We start from the raw sequence: 16,619 nt of genomic DNA, 5'->3' as shown, positions 1-16,619 counted from the left end.
GTCAATGGCAGACTATGTACACAACTGTGGGCCCACAAAATTATAATGGAGCCAAAAAATTCCTATCACCTAGTAGCACAGTAGCTGCTACATCATACTGCAATGCATCTTCCTGTTTGTGGTCATACTAGTGGAAACCAAAGTCCTGTGTCGCCGATTATATAAAAGTACAATGTGTACACTTATGTACAGTACAGAAGACTTGACAATAAATAATAACGTTATTGGTTTATTATACTATATCATTATTTTAGAATATACTCATTTTTTTTTTTTTGGCACCGGCGATCGAACTCGGGTCCTTACGCTTGCGCAGCAGGCAGCGAAACCACTGAGCTAAATCCCCAGCCCGACTCCTTATTTTTTAAAAAAAGCTAACTGTAAAACAGTGGGCCGTTAGGCAGGCAGCGGCCTCAGACATCTTGAGTTTACCATGTCCTGTTTGCATCACAAGGCCACGCTGAGTGACTGACCTATACCATGCAGGTGTGTGTAAGGACACTTCATGGTGTTCACACAAGACGCAACTGCCTAATGGTACTGTGCTCAGAATGCATCGAGCGCCTGTGAATGTATCATAAAGGCTTCAGTGATTTCAGAAGTCAGTACACAGTTCAGAGTGAAATGTGCCACTGCAGAGTGCTCTGGGCAGCAGCCCCACCTCACGGACACTGATCTGCAAACTGAAGAGCTGTGAGCATTCAGGGTCACTGGGTGCATCGAGGCGGTGGGAATGATGGAGCAGGGCAGGGTTAGAGCTGATGTGCCTTCCAGGATAGGTAGGAATTCCAGATGATAGCAACACCCTGGACAACGGCCAACCTAGCAAGAGAATATCACTGTGAAGAAGGGGATGAGGCAGGGCATAATGGCACATGCCAAGGATGAGGCTACACACCAGCGAGAACAGCCAGGGCAACTTAGCAACATTCTGTTTCTTTCCTTCTTGTTGGGAGCAATGCTACATAATTTTAGGGGAAAATCATTTGGTTAGCCTAGTTCTCCTGCCTACAACCCAGCTATGGAATTCTGAGACATAATTGCATTTTGGCCTCCGGTCACAACTGAGACCTCAATGATCCAGTGATGCTGCCTGTGAGTCTCCAGCACAAGAAACATCCTGGGAGCTGAGAACATCCTGGGAGGAACAAACATCTACTGAGTTCCTCCTTGTTCTTGGATTGTTACATCTTATTTACCCAGGATGTACTGAACTCTCGGCAAGTCACTTGTTACACTTTGTTTCTCTCGATGTACTGAGTACTGAATAAAAGGTGTGGTAAGGTGGGGGTCTTTGTCTTTGCTGCCCTGAGCAGCACTGATCAGACCCAAAGCTCAGCTTCTTCTCAGTCTCATTTTTCTACCTTTCCTGTAATTCGCCGTGTGCTGCCGTGGCTCACAGGAGACCAGGACTCACTGCAGAGGTTCTGGTAACATCCCCTTCCCCTGTTCCCTACATTTTCTTTTTTTTGGTACCAGGGATCGAACTTGGGACCTTGCACTTGTGAGGCAGGTGGTGGAACCACTGAGCTACATCCCTGGCGCAAACATTGTTCCAAAATAAAAAAAATAAGGGGCAGGGATGTAGCTCAGTGGCACCACACCTGCCTGGCAAGTGCAAGGTCCTGAGTTCGATCCCTGGTACCAAGAAAAGAAAAGAGAGGGGAGGGGAGGGGAGAGAAGGGCTAGAGACAGCTCAGTGGTTACAGTGCTTGCCTAGCATTCCTGGGCCCTGGGCCCAACCCCCTTGGGGAGAAAAAGTATAGAGAGCACATAAGGAAACAGAAGGGATGAGATAAAAGGAGGGACTGTCTTGAACATTTTCAGATCTGGGTCTCCTTCCTTCAGCCCCAGTGGAGGGACTGCATCCTGGACCAGAGAACTAGGAGCTCAGATTCTGGTGCAGTCCTCAAGCTCTGCCTCCCACACGAGAGCCTCAGTGGCTAACTGCTCCCAGCAGTTCTCCTTCCAGACATGGCTGTCACCCACATGCCTGTCCAGGCCCTATCTCAAAAATGGGGCTCGAAGCCAGGGCTTTGCACTGACAAGCTACATCCCCAGCCCTCTCGTCTACTTTTTGAGACCAGGTCTCACAACATGGCCAAGTTGCCCAGGCAGGGCTTGTACCTTCTTCCCCTGCGGTTCTAGGAACCAAGAACAGGTCCTTGCACATGCTAAGCCAGCCAACCACCACTGAGCTACATCCACAGCCCAGCAAAGTAGTGCCTTCTTTTCTTTTCCTTTTATTTTTTTGTCATACTGGGGACTGAACCCAGAACCTTTGCACTAAGCTACACCCCAGCCCTTTTTATTTCTTATTTTTGAGACAAGGTCTCAAGTTGTCAGGCTGGGCTCCAATTTAGAATTCTCCTGTTGTAGCTTCCAAAGTGCTAAGATTACAGACAGGCACAAAGTAGCACCTTCTTTATTTTAAATTAAACTGGATCTGGTTTCAAAGAATGTTGCAAAAGATCTTAATGTTTAGGATTTGGCTCATAAGTCTGTGTTCTTTTTAGTTATGCTATTCATGTAAATTTTGACCATGTCCCCTCTGAAAAGTTTTTCTTTCTGTCCTTTCTTTCTCTTTCCTGTTTTGATGTTTTGAGTTTTTAGACAAAGTCTCACTGTAGTTCAGGCTGGCCTTGAACTCACTCTGTAGCCCAGGCTGATCTCAAATTTGTGGTAATCCTCTTGCCTTAGCCTCCTAACTGCTAGGATTACAACCATTATACCACCATCCCTGGCCTGAAAAGTTTCCTATTTTTCTGTTCCCAAGACCCCTGCAAGCATTTTAACAACTCATCTTGCGTTCCACTCCTTGAAGTTCAGCAATGACCTTTATTATTAGGGCAAAGTAATATTTTGCAGTGAACTAAACTGACCAAATTCTTTGTTGGCCTTTAGGTCTCTCTTTTCTTTTGCTTTTAGACAAAGTCTCATTAAGTTGCCCAGTCTGGGCTAGAACTTGTGATCCTCCTGTCTCAGCCTCCCAGAGTGCTGGGATTACAGGTGCACTCCACTGCACCCGGGCAGACTTTTCTGTCTAGCCTAGGCTGCAGCACCACAGCCAGGCACTGTCCCTGACCATATGGAGAGCTCGGGTGGGATGGAGACAAGGGTTTCGGAGGCAGGATTACCCCTAGGAAGAGTACAGCAAGGTCAGTGGGGGACACCCTGGGACAGTTTCTATAAAGGGTTGGAGGTTCTGAATAAAAGGTGTGGAGTCTAAAGAGCTCTGACCAGGGCAGTATGTGCTGACTTGAGGGTCTATTCTGCTTACAACGGTTGGTAGTATAGATCTTTTGGGTGTAGGGATCTGTCATACCTGTAGTGCAGGGGGACCAGGTAGAAGTTGGCTAACTGCACAGCAGGCCAGAGCTACAAGAAGAGAAGGTGAAAGTCAATTGGCTGCCTCGCTGATCAGGCCTCCAGCCCCAGCACCTTCCCTGGCCCTGTCCTGTCTCTGCACACAGACATGGGCCGAAAGGGAGTGCCCAGATGGGAATGAGAGAGCAATGCCAGTGGAGGGATTCCTGTGTCAGGAGAACCCAGTTAAATCCTGGGCATTTCTGGACTTCAGGAAGCGGGAGAGCAGGCAGGAGGGGTCAGCTCTTACGTAGTAGTTGGTGATGAGGGCATCAGGATAATCCTGAGGAGACAGAGAAGGAACAAATTAACACCTGGACCTCCAGGCAGCCACCACCTCCAAGTGTAAATATCACACACATGGACTCCGGATCCAATAGCACACTGCTGCCCTCCACTCCACTCGCTGCTCTCCTCCCTGGCCCGAGACTCTCCCTGTACCTCTGTCTTTGCCCACCTCCTTTCCCTGGGGTTGCCAGCCTGTGAGCCCGAGACTCACTCACCCGCTGCAGTTTGGCCCAGTTGTCCTGGGCTGACAGTCCATTGAGTGTTCCCACCAGTGGCAGGAAGCAGCCTAGGAAACACGGAGCAAAGGCCCCCTAGGAAGAGAAGTAGGAGCTCTGTGAGAACCCCACTGATCCAGCCAGGCTCACCTTTCCCCACTCCCACTCCCTTCCATGTCACTCACCTGGTCCAAAAACATCTTCTTTAGCGCATCCAGCTTGGTGGTGCCAGGAATGAGCCGGTCCAAAATCTTATACCAGCCTCCTACTACAGGGCCCTGAAAGTGCAGCCCAATATAGGAGCAGGATGTAGGGAGAAGCACCTGGCTTTTATATAACAAAGCTCCTCCCCCAAGTATCAGAGACCAAATCCCAGGGAGAGGCAGACACAAGGCAAAGAGAGAGAAGCAGGCTGGCCTAGGTGGGAGAGCCTAATGGGAACTGCAGGACGGCGGCAAACAAAGACCTCTCCCGGTGCCCTTACAGCCCTGCTGTGGGGAGAACTTACCACAAAGCCACAGCCCAGGAACACCATGGTCCAGGTCCGGCGTGTCTGGTGCTCCTGCAGACCCCGTCTCTCCACCAGCTGCTGTGAGACAATGTCACCCAGGCCCATCAGGGACCCTGTGCAAGGTACACAGGTGACATGAGAGCATCTCCCAAAAGGTAAGTTACTGACCAATGAGGCTCTAGCACTCTGAGCCCCAGGGCTTCATTCTGGGCAAATGACTGATCCCTTCCACCCCAATGCCCTCCTTTCTTCAAGGATAGTGACACTTCACGCATGTCCTCTCAGAAACTAGGATGGGCATGCCAGGAACCAAGAACTGTGCATTAAGCAGTAAAGGGAAGAGTCAAGACAGAAACTGCAGAGGAAGAAGAACCCTATCTGTCAGTGTTAAAAGGCCCTACCGGACCACTTCATCCAAATCCCTTCTTTTAGAGATGTAGAGACAAAGGTCCAGGACCCCGTAGGTGCTGAAATACACTGTTCTTTATATAATCCCACACTATAGAGAGCCACAAGGAACACTGTTTCCTTCCCCCCATCCAGTGTGAGACCCTGGATAATGTTCTTCACCTGGTCTTGGGGTCCCCATCTGTGGGGATAATTTTTTTTTGGTACCCGGGACTGAACTCAGGACCTTGTGCTTGCCTGGCAGGCGAGGCACCACTGAGCTCACCCCCACACCCCTAGCTTTTTCTAAAACATGAGTGCTCAAATGGTTCTACGAGGGAAGACAACTGGGTGAGCTGCAGAGAGTCCACGGAGGACGAGTCACAATCAGCCAGAGCCGGACCCCTCCAGTCCATACCCTCACGTGGAGTTCAAGATAGGTATCAGAGCCGGTTTCCCTGGACCTCCTGTTTCCACGTCTCCCCTAACACTCAGCTCCAAGCACTCCTAGACACCCACACCCAGGAACCAAGACACAAATCATCGGTATTTAGTTATGGCAGCATGATGGTTTCTAGCAAACCACACATACCGGGCCTCCTGGGAGTCACCTGATCTCCAGCGTGCCCATCTAGCTCGCTGGGTAATGAAAGCCCCTCCAGCCCCCCTGAAGCCACCACTGTCCCTGTGCCCTCAATTAGCACTGGACAAACATTTCCTTCAACCCTATTCTTGGCCTGGAGCTGGCCCTGACGTCCATCTGGCTGCACACTCACTGCTCTGCTCTTCCCCCACACCCACTGCACAGCAAGTCCTGGAGCAGACTCGTCAGAGGGGCCGGGGAGAGCTGGGAGCTGTGCGTGGGCACCGGGCAGCTCCGGTTCCACCTATCAAGGTAACAAAGCCTCACCTCCCACAAACTCCCAAAGGGGGTCGTTCCCAAACACTGTTAAGACAGGACCACCCTGGGGAAAAGGGTAGAATCCCATACACTTTTGTTCTCATTCCCTACCACATCTAAGCAAGTCCCCGGCAGATGCTCAGAAGATAAACCAAGATAAAATGTCAAATGTAGCACCCCACACAATAGGAGCACTCTGGAAAAGGCCACTTAGCTTAAGATTCAAAGCTTAGCCTGAAGAACGATGTGTCCAGCTCAGGGTGTTAGGACTGTGGGGAACTGAGGGCTCCCTCCCCACCCTAAACAGCATTTCATCACCCATGCTCCCCCAAAAAGGTAGGGTCACCAGCTGCACCCCCAGGGAGGAAAGAGAGCTACCACAGCCATACATAAAGAGAGGAGAGTAACCCAGACAAGATGAAAGGCACTACCCGCTTCAGTGCCCTTGCACTGAGCCACACATCCAACCCACCTCCTTTTTAAACAGGGTCTTGGGAAGTCTCTAAGTTGCCCAGGCTGGGCTTGAACTTGCAATCCTCCGGCCTCAGCCTCCCAGAGTCTTGAGATTACAGGTGTGTGCCATTATAGTCAGCAAATGAAAGCACTTCTTAAATGAAGGGAGTAACAGTCTGGCAGTCCTTTGGCCAGGTGATTAAAGTTTACAAAGCAGCCCTGGTGTCGCACACCTGTAAAACAAGCAGCTGAGGCAAGAGGATCACCACGAGTTTGAAGCCAGCCTGAACTACATAGTGAAACCCTGTCTCAAAAAACCAAAGGACTCTCACACATAACCCTCCAAAGGTCTGGGGGGTAGGTGGTCACATCTATCTACTGATAAGAACAGTCTTTGGGGGATGAGGTGACTCAGTAGGGAGCAATGTGGGACAAAACCAGGTAGGGAGCAAGGCAGCCTCAGCACAGGCTGAGGCAGGCTCAGAGGCCAGTGGCGAGCTAGAGGCTCCTACATTCCTCCTCTGCAGGGGATTTCTGTGCAAGTGAGACCCAAAGGGCCCACTGTTATGGTTTAGATCTGAGGTGCCCCCAAAAGCCTCATGTGTTTGGAAGGTGATTGGATCACGAGGGCTCTATACTCATCAGTGGATTCTTCTTCGAACGAGCTTGTAGCTGAATGTGAAATTAGGAGGTGGGGCCTGGCTCGAAGAGGAGGCCCACTGGAGGTGGGGTTGGTGTGTGAGACCGGAAGGGTGCATCTCCCTCCAGGCTCTTCTTTCTCTCTCTGCTTCCTGGCCTCCACGCCAAGAGCAGCTCCTACTACGCTATGCCCCTCCACCATGCTGACCGTGGCCTGTGACAGAGCCCAAACAAACCTCTCCTCCCTTAAATTCTGGGTGTTGGGTATTGTATCTCCTCAGTGAGGAAAGTGACTAAGACACCCAACACACCAAAGATGCTTCTGGAACTAAAGGACTTCTGTCTTAACTCCCCAGAATTCCACCAACTCTGTTCCTTGTCACCTTGTGGGGAAGGCAGGCAGCAATATTCCTGGGAAACAGAGACATGGGTGTTTTCACTCTTCATGACTTGCTAATAATCACACAACCGACAAAAGGCGGAGCTGAAATGAAAATCCAAGTCCCTGACCCCACGGTCCTGGAAATTGCAGTCATTTAGAAAGATGGATTCTGGGACCCACACTGTGCCCATTAAACCTGAAGACTACTAAGTGATAGGGCAGCAGGAAGAGGAGTGGGGGCTATGAAGCTCTGTAGCCCCTGCAAGGTCTGTTCATTTTAGATTTTTTATTTTTTCTGGTACTGGGGATTGAACTCAGGTCCTTGTGCTTGTACAGCAGGCGGCAAAACCACTGAGCTAAATCCCTGGCCCAGGTCTGTTCATTTCAGACAAACAGCACCCAGAAGTCTGTCCTCTGTCCACAGACAATTGGGGCTCTTGGACCTGCAGTAACTCTTTAGGACTGACCCAAGCAAGGAGCAAGGCCTGCATTTCTGGCCCCGGTGACCCTTTGAACAGGAACAACTCATTCAGATTCTTCATCCTACCTTCCCCAACCAAGAGCCCAAGCACAAACAAAGCATCCCAGCCCCATGGAGATCTCCCGGACATGGATGGTCTGAATTTTCTAGGGTTTTGGCTCCCCTCTCCTTGGACTTGGGAGCTGGGGCTTGGGGCCTGCACACGCATAATGTCCCGAGTCCTGATGGGGCAGGACAAAAGGCTGCTGGACAGTGATGCCCCAATGCCAGGCTGGGCATGGAGCCCAGAAAATAGATGCTGGTGCAAGTGTGACATCATGCCCCTGGGTAGATGCCAGTTCTCATGCCGTCACTCCCCACCAAATGGGGGGACGCATCCTCTAGGCACAGATCTATTCGGGACCATCCTATGCCCACTGAAAAGCCCCAACTTACACACATCTGAGACATGAGTGGAGGTAAAGTCCCTACTCCCCCTATGTTGTTCCTCCACTGGCTTTTGTATGGGATTTTTGTTGTCGTTTTATTTGTTTTGAGACAGGGCCTCACTATGCAGTCTGGGCTGGCCTTGAACTATCAATCTTCTTGCCTCAGCCTCCCTGACCTTGAACTCTTGATTGTTCAGCTGTGTAGACTCTTACTACAAGAAAATAAAGTGTTAACAGGAAATAAGAAGGCAGGGGAGCAGGAACAAGACAGGAAGTGTGCCCTTGAGCACAGAAGGCTGGGTCATCGGGTAGTGATGGTTACTGGCAGGGGGCAGGCAGTGCGCTGACTCAGAGGCCCCCCACCACCAACTACCTGCCTGGCTGCAGTAGGGCCTTGACCTAGCACAGTGCCCAGGGGGAGTGGAAGCCCAGCCGGGAGGACAGACCACATCCTCTGGGTGAGTCTGAGTGCTCTGCTCATTCCTGCTCTTAACCTATCCTAGGGCTAGAAAACAGGGCAAAATGGATGGTTCTGCAGCTCATCAGGTGCCTAAGCTCACACCAGACCAGGGACTGTACTCATCCTGGCGGGGCCCCAACAGTCTCAGTCTACAGTGCAGGGCAGGTCGGTGGCCAGTAACCTCGGTTTGAATACCAGCTCTATCACTGACCACTGACAAGAGACCTCAGTTTCTTTTTCTGTAACATCAGGGGCTGGACTGGGTGGTCTCTAAGGCCCGCTAACTTCTCACATCCTGTCTTATCTCAGACTCCAGAGAAACCAGTGGCTGCAGGAGCTTAGCTGCTCCTATGGTAGGATCAAGGTAGCCTAAGATAGAGGGAACTGGGCCCTGAGCCCACTGGAGACTGGAAGGGCCCTGGAGAAAGGAAGAGATAAGGCTGACTCAGGCTGTGCAGAACAGTCAACCTTTCCCTGGGCTGCCCTGTTCCTGACTCTGGCCTGGCCAAAACTGGCGTATTACACATTTCTGTTGAACCGTTTCAGATCCTGATTCACCTATGTCTTGCTCCGGCCATTACTGCAGTTCAACCACCTGACAGATCCTTGTTTCAGACCCACGCCAGACCAGGGGCCTCACCACTGATGCCTTCAGTGACTATACTTGTGCGATCTGGCGCTGGGGTGACACTGACCAATGTGGGACGGAAGATGGTGGATTCTCTTTTCTCCAGAAATGACTATTTATCCAGACTGTCCTAAGAAACATTTCAAAGAGTTTCTCAGTCAGTTCCAAGGGACTAAGCTACCAGTAGTCCTTAACAGTGGCCTATATGATAATGTATCCTTACCCTGGTTCTTCCTTTTTCCCCCTGTGGGACTACTTCCTATCCCCTAACCAAATACCTGCACTTAAACTTCATGCTCTACTTTTTGGAAAAAGAAAAGAAAAAAAAAACAATCAAATAAAACCAAGGCTAAGATAGATACTTATACATGTTCAGATTTATGGTAAGTGGAATAAAACCAACTCAAACACCACTATAAAAAGAATTGCTTGCTATGCCTTGGCTGCCAATAATCATAGAAAACGCCAGCCTCTTGAGCTTCCAAGTTTATTATGTATTTAAAAATCTGCCTTATACTGATTCTGTGAGGTCATATAATTTAAGTTCTAAATGAAGACACTGAGGTCCAAAGAAGTTTACTGACTTGTGCTAAGACAGCTATTGAGTGTTATGGCTCTGAGATTTAAATCTTGGTCTTCTAACTCCAATTCTAAAATCTCTGTTCTATTTTCCAGTGTGATGGGTCTCTCCCATGGTGTGTGTGTGTGGGGGGGGGGCGTCCACAGCAACTACTGTGCTGGGGTCTAAAGCTACTGTGCTAAATCCACTTCCTCCCTTAATTTATAATTTGCTCCAAATACACTAAGTAGCAGAGAAGGAAAATTCTGAAAGGTTTGGAAAGTCTTGTGCTAGGAGGCCACAGGTTGCTTCATGACTAAGCTGGGGTGAGCACAGCCTCAGGAAAACAGAGGGTGTGGAGCCAAAGGACTCTAGCATGGAGAAACTGGAACTCCAGTTCAGCCACATGTCTGCGCTTGGGCCCCCTTGGAGCTTTAGTTGCTGCCTTTGTCAGCTGCAGATCCCTTGGTAGGGAAATATAAGGATTATTCCTCCCTTTCTATTCTTTTTTTTTTTTGGTACCAGGGATCGAACTCAGGTCCTTGTGCTTGCTCAGCAGGCGTCGAAACCACTGAGCTAAATCCCCAGCCCCCTCCCTTTCTATTCTTGATGGCCATGAGGGGGAACCTTCTATCTGGGAGCTGTGGGCCCTGAGGGAATCTGAGGCTGGACAAATTCCCAGCAGGTCGATTCCCATCACAGCCATACAGTACAGCATGAGTCACCACACACGCAGCCAGGTGAGTCATGCAGGCTGATGGACCTTCTGAGGACGGGACAGGAGGTGTTTGGGCACAGGAAGCTGAAAAAGAGCCCACTGAGGGGCAGAAGAGTCCTTCTCCTGGCCAGCTACGCAGTGAAGTTTCTAGTGCTGATGTAGGGCTATCCCAGTAACAGGGTATCTCTTCCACCCTGGCTTTCAGTAGTTCCTCACCACTTCCAACAGCTCTTCTCTGAAGCCCACTGTCCTCATCAGAATACTATTTCCTCCCTTTAAAAACAGGCAAGATCCCATCATAAGTTAATCACTGTTGGCACTGCCCTGATAGTCACAGACTTTCTGATTCTTCCCTCCATAATACGTACCTCTGCACCATCTCCTTGCATTAGCTAACTTGGAAAATGAAGATGGTAATAAATTCAGGGAAATCTCTGGGTTACCTTTGTTAAGACTGCTACTCAGTCACTTGATTTGGAGTAAAAACTCTTAGTATATAGTTTGGGCTAATACTATAGCTAATAAACTGCTAATAAATACAGCTAATAAACTGTAAGAATGCAAAAAACAATGTAAACAAAACTCTAAAGTGGTCATCTCCTGGAAAATGTAAATTAAGGACAGGTGCTCAAGGGGTCCCAAAGGTGGATACTGATACAAAAGTGCTCAATTTAAACTGCAAATACATGTCTTTATTCTTTTGTCTATTTCTCAATGTAAAATACTAACAAAAATATTTCTGGAGTAACTCTTGATTTCAGCATTTATCCGGTGTGTGATCCAATGTAGAATCAAGCAATTTTGACACACAGACCTTTGTGTGGTACTTATGACACAATGTGTATGAAAGTGATTTGTATACCGTAAAGTATTAGAAGGGTGTTTGTTAGTTTTTCAAGTTGGGGCCTCCTCCAGCAATGCCTCATCTTTAAGAATGGACTGCTCAGCTTGTCACAGCTAAGCCAACTATGCATACCCCTTGGAGACTCACCCTCCAAAACAGAGCAGCTTGGGACGAGACAGTCAATTGTTTTAGGGGCTAAACACAAGCAGGAAATGATAGAGGTGCTATAAGTGTGCCTCTGGCTCCCAAATCAGCCAGCTCTGGTCCCAAAAGGACACTTACCAGCCGTCAGGACCTGGACTTTCCACGGATGAGCAGCCAGGGCACGCTGGTACGCCCGCCAGAGTGCCATGCCTCCTGTCAAGCCAAGAGGAGAGGGTCACTGCCACTGCCCTACCAGCAATGAAAGACGCCCGACACTCCCTTGTTACCACTCCCTCTCCTTTTACAATATGTCTAACAGAGGCCGCACGAAGAATCTTCTGGAAAGCTCCGTCATAGGGTCGCCTTAGTCACCTGGGGAAGAGGCAGGTGTGGGCAGCTATGGACTCCCGGGGCCTGCTACCCTGCGACCCCAGTCCTGAAATAGGGGTGCCCAGGGACCTCCGGCCAGGGCCGAGACACCTGGATTCCCCAATAGCCGGGTCGGGCCCCAGATTCACCCAGTTGGAGATAGCCCACATTTGAGTACAGCTCCACACCGGAAACAAGACCCGCTCATTCCCCAGGACCGGAATGGTCACACGCCCTGTGGGCAATCAAGGCGCGTGGGTCTTTGAACTGGCGACCAAGGAACACCCGCCACTCACCCAAATTCCAGCTCCACGGAACAGCCCTGCCCCACGTGACTCGAGAGGCCCGGGACTTCCGCCCAAAGCCCCGCCCCTTCCGCCCACAATCCCAGTGCCCCTCGCAGTCCGGTCCTGAATGAAAGTCAACTGAGTCGTTGATTGCAGTGAAAGGCGGTTCAACTTGGTCACCTACTCTGTGAGCGGCCTCCTCTTCCAAGGAAGCGCGCCACACTGAGGTGCGGCCGTCAGCCATACTGTCCACTCAACCCCCCAGCCTCCTCTCCCGGAGCGTCCGGCCTCCCAACTGGGAGAACCCGTTCCTGTCCACCCCGTCTCCCCAGAACTAAGGACCTGACCTCCTCCACCGTCTCAGGAGTCCTAGGACTGTGATAGTTCGGTGCATACTCTCATTTTTTATCTCTAGGTTGTTCCTCTGCCTTAATTATGAGCTCATCGGTGGGAACAACTAGGTCTTGTTCATATTTGTCTTCCCTAGTTCTGCCCACGAAATTCCCTTTAGAAATACTGCGTGCTACAGAAAGCATTCGAATTATAGAACCTCAGCAGAGCTCAGGTGTAGGCCTTGTAACGGGCTGTGTATCCTTGTCCATCACTAGGATTGAACTATTAAGGTTTCTCATCTGTGAAAGGAAGGGATTTGCACGATTTTTTCCAACTGGGCTCCTCAGTTATAGAGGATTTTTACAGGAGAAGCTAAAAAGGAGAGCATTGCTACAGGTTCTTCTACCTCAAATATTCGTAAAACCATAAACTCCTGGCTGGGTTTGAACTTCATGAGGCTGAGCCCAGGCAATTTAACCAGTCCCTGTCTCTAAAAATTTAAAAATAAAGAGAGGCTGAAGATGTACCTCAGCGTCAAGGCCCTGAGTTTGTTTAATCCCCACTACCTCAAAAAATATGCACTTCTGGAAAGAGCAGGTTTTTTGGAGACTAGTTCAAGCCCGTCTGGAACTTTCTGGCAATTCTCCTGCCTCAGCCTCCCAAGTGCTGGGGATTACAGGTTGTGCACTACCACGCCCAGCTAGAAAGAGCCATTTTAAATGAAAGGGGCCACAAGTCTTTGAAAGCTACTGGACTAGGTGATCTCTTAATCCCCTTCCAGCTCTAGCATACTGATTCCATGAATACAGTAAATGTCTTTTCTAGGATGGTGGAAATTTGTTCATCATCCCTGGTAGTGGATTTATTAGGCTGTCAAAGACTTTCCTTATTTCAGGGAGCCCATACCTCAGGAGGCAGACTTTCAGGCTTTCCACCTGGTTGCTTCCAGCCCCAGTTTACTCAATTCATGTATGATTAAGGCAGGGATAGGGCTAGGAGAATCCTGTCACAAATACTGGAGAAACAGAATAAGGTTGAAAAAGTATTCAATGTAATATTTAACCAAAAGATCTCTTGGAAAACACTATGCTAGAGGGCCAGGGATTTAACTCAGTGGTTCCACTGCCTACCTCGAAAGTGCAAGGTCCCGAGTTCGATCCCCAGGACCAAAAAAAAAAAAGAAAACTACAAAATGCCATGTTAGAGTGAACTTACCCTAGAAAATAGGAAGCCAAATGTGTTATGGGTTGGAGTTACAGTCTTTTTTTTTTTTGTACCAAGGATCGAACTTGGGTCATTCCACTTTCGGGTTAGGCAGTGGAACCACTGAGCTAAATCCCGGGCCTTGGAGTTATATTCTCAAGTCAGACCGTCAGGGTTCCAACTCCAGCACCAGTACTTAGTTATGTGATCTTGTTCAGACTGCTTAACCTCTTAGACCTACCCTCATAGGACTAAGTAATACGCAGAGTACCCAAAGTGCATCAACTATAATACCTGTTTATCCTATTTGTCCTGCCTCCTCCCTTAGGAATACTGAGGAATTTTTACTGGACAAATCTGTGAATCTGCTCACTGAAAGAGGGGCTGAAGATGGATTTTTTTTGGGGGGGGAGCATCTAGGGATTAAACCCAGGGTCTTATGGATGCTTTGTTGTATGTGCTCTACCACTGAGCTATACCCCAAGACCTGGGCTTGCATCTTAAAGGATGAATAGAATTTAGGTGAGTTGGTGGAAAAGGACAGTTCTGAAGAAGGCAAGAGTGTAAGTAAAGGCACAAAGGTAGAAAACTGCAGGAACCAAGAGTACGAAGTGCACATATTAGGAAGAAGCATTACAAGTTAAGTGGCCTGGGGAGAAAGAGTTGATGGGAAAAGCAACAGCTGAAAGCATCATTCTGTTTTTCTTTGGGAGGCTGAGATTAGTGCTGAGACTCAATGGCAGGAACAGAGCACCCAACAACTTACAAACTCAGCTCCCAGTTCCCAGGTCTCTTCTTTTCCACCACTGGAGGTAGAAAAGGGGCTGCTGTGTGGTATCAAGGGATTGCTCTGTAGAACACGCAAAACTCTCTAGAAGGCACCTCCTGACCAGCTCAAAAGGCAAAGCTGGCGGCACCTGCCTATAATCTCAGCACTCTGGGAGGCTGAAACAGGATAGCAAGTACAAGCCCTACTTGGGCAGCTTAGCAACTTAGCCAGACCCCACCTCAAAATTTAAAAAATGTTAAAAAGGGACTAGGAGTGTAACTCAGTGAGGAGGCTGTGGGTTCAATACCCAGTAACAAGGATGGGGTGGGGGATGACAAAACAAGACACAACCTGAGCTGGATCACGGCGGGATGGCGTAACACTTGGCTCCTCTGCACTTACATGGGTTGTGGTCTCTAATAGGTAGACCTGGGCATCCTCTAGAACAGTTTCCTCTTCTGTACAGGAAGGAACTGAACTACTCGATTCCATTCTTCTTACAGATTTTCTAACACTGAACAAACTGCCTCTACTAAATAGGCAAAAAGCTATTCCCAGATACATGACCAGCCTGGGGTGCCAGAGTGTTTTGTTTCAGGCAGGCACTAAACTAATCTCTGCTCCCTCCAACAGAGAGCTGTCTCCTTTTTCTCCTTCTCTCTATTCTTTAGATCATCTAACTACTTCCCTTTAAGCCCCGGCCCCAGCCGCAGCCCCAGCCGCAGCCCCAGCCCCAGCCCCAGCCCCAGCCCCAGCCTCAGCCTGTATTCCTATGCATCCCCAGGCCTGTTTCTCCTCACTGGGGTTTGTGCTTGGGCAGTATCATAGGCACTGAGTCTGCAGCATCCACAAGAGAACTTTATCAAGACAATATACTGGTGTTCTTAGGATCTAAACACTTCCTATAGAGTTTGAATAAACATGTATAATAAGTCAACAATGTGACCATATCATGAAGGATCAAAAATCATGAAAAGGTTGAAATAACTGAAGATATTTAATCTAGAGGAAAAAAAAAAAGATTTTGAAAACACATGATAGCTTTTGTTAAATACTTAAAAGGGCAATCACAGGGAAGAATAACTAGATTTCCTATCACCCATGAGTAAAATTAATAGATACTCTGGCTTGCTATAAAGGAAGATTTTAAAAATATGACTGTCTAGGAGTGTTCAAGTAGGGTCAAAAGACCAGTGATTGAGAATATTTCATAAGCAGGAGCAAGTAAGAGCTAAGCTACTGTTCTACCGGTAGGGTGTTTGTGGTGTCCCTCAGTTAAACAAGTACTACAACCAGCTTCAGTCCAACAAATTCTCCTTGGGCCTGTGTGTTGGTTACTGTAAAGAGGTGGTTTGGAAAGGCAGTAACATTGTACCCTGGAAAAGTGACACAGGAGCCTTCATGTGGATACTCTTTGTGATTTGCCAAACACCCACTCACAAGTGGTCTCAAAAACACCCAGTACCTTTACTTAGCTTTACCCACTTCACAACTGCTCAATATGAGCCATTTGACTCCCAAGCCTAGGTCTGGCCTGAGTGTTTCTTGTGAGCCATAGTATTAGGCTGAGGAGCCTTTGTGTAGGAGGGAGAGCCCCCCTGCCCGCAGGGGGCTGTGACCATAGAAGTCTATGGAAGGAGGAGGATCTAAGGAGTCCTGGGGAGGAAGGCCTGAAGGTCCAGGCCTGGCACCACGCTGTCCAAGAAGGCCCTACGGCTCTGTGATGGTGGCCATTTGTTCTTGGCAGACTTCATTCCAAGGGTCCCATGTGGACCAAGACTAGGGACTGGACAGAAGGCGATGGCTGGCTGGAGGGAAGCCGGGCCCTTTAGTTGGGGAGGATGGTTGGAACATAGCACTGAAGTTGGCTTGACTTTCAAGCTGCATACGGTGACCCAGTGGGGAGGTGAGTCCACGGATGAAATGGATCCGAACCAGCCCTGACTGCCCCCCAGATACCAGCCATCCATAGGAGTCCAGGTTTGGGCTGAAACGTACCTGTGAAAATAATAAAAAACCAAAGAGTGAAGGCCCTACATTCAATCCCCAGCACTGCAAATTAAAAAAATAAAAATAAAAAGCTTACACATAGTGCTTTAGGGCAATTCTTAGCTATATAAGCATAAAAAACCAGGCCACAATTTAGGAAGATAGGATCACAACGTGATGAGAAAGGAAGAAAAAGCAGCCATTGAGTGAGGTATAGCTACCATGTGCCTTAGCTATCTACTTTGCCTTGTCATCTTCCATTTCA

The 16,619-nt window shown here is 48.9% G+C and overlaps 2 protein-coding genes across 5 annotated transcripts in view; both read right to left on the bottom strand.

Annotated features, from left to right (window-relative positions):
- Positions 1-213: 213 nt before the first annotated feature.
- The window catches only part of Mpv17 (mitochondrial inner membrane protein MPV17), a 16,578-nt gene continuing 172 nt past the window's right edge, over positions 214-16,619 (bottom strand). Inside the window, exons 1-8 of one of the 2 annotated variants that reach the window (XM_004839188.3) lie at positions 12,070-12,146; positions 11,543-11,617; positions 4,378-4,493; positions 4,055-4,147; positions 3,870-3,965; positions 3,617-3,649; positions 3,326-3,378; positions 214-822 (exon numbers count right to left, since the gene is read on the bottom strand). In XM_004839188.3, coding sequence (XP_004839245.1) covers positions 753-822; positions 3,326-3,378; positions 3,617-3,649; positions 3,870-3,965; positions 4,055-4,147; positions 4,378-4,493; positions 11,543-11,612 — 531 coding nt within the window. In that variant the 5' untranslated portion in view covers positions 11,613-11,617; positions 12,070-12,146 and the 3' untranslated portion in view covers positions 214-752. Of the gene's footprint in view, positions 823-3,325; positions 3,379-3,616; positions 3,650-3,869; positions 3,966-4,054; positions 4,148-4,377; positions 4,494-11,542; positions 11,618-12,069; positions 12,147-16,619 lie in introns of those variants that run through there. The other variant, XM_021253624.1, reaches the window with a different exon arrangement.
- The window catches only part of Gtf3c2 (general transcription factor IIIC subunit 2), a 24,333-nt gene continuing 23,057 nt past the window's right edge, over positions 15,344-16,619 (bottom strand). For all 3 annotated transcript variants that reach the window (XM_021253623.2, XM_087216532.1, XM_087216531.1), the window contains one exon: positions 15,344-16,363. In XM_021253623.2, the coding sequence (XP_021109282.2) occupies positions 16,145-16,363 (219 nt within the window). In that variant the 3' untranslated portion in view covers positions 15,344-16,144. The remainder of the gene's footprint in view (positions 16,364-16,619) is intronic.

This window comes from Heterocephalus glaber, unplaced genomic scaffold (assembly GCF_053883595.1).
Source record: "Heterocephalus glaber isolate CG9 unplaced genomic scaffold, H.glaber_assembly_v1.0 deba00001457, whole genome shotgun sequence".
NCBI classification, from domain to species: domain Eukaryota; kingdom Metazoa; phylum Chordata; class Mammalia; order Rodentia; family Bathyergidae; genus Heterocephalus; species Heterocephalus glaber.
Note: the sequence above shows the minus strand (reverse complement) of the source record. Positions and strands in the feature narration are given on the sequence as shown.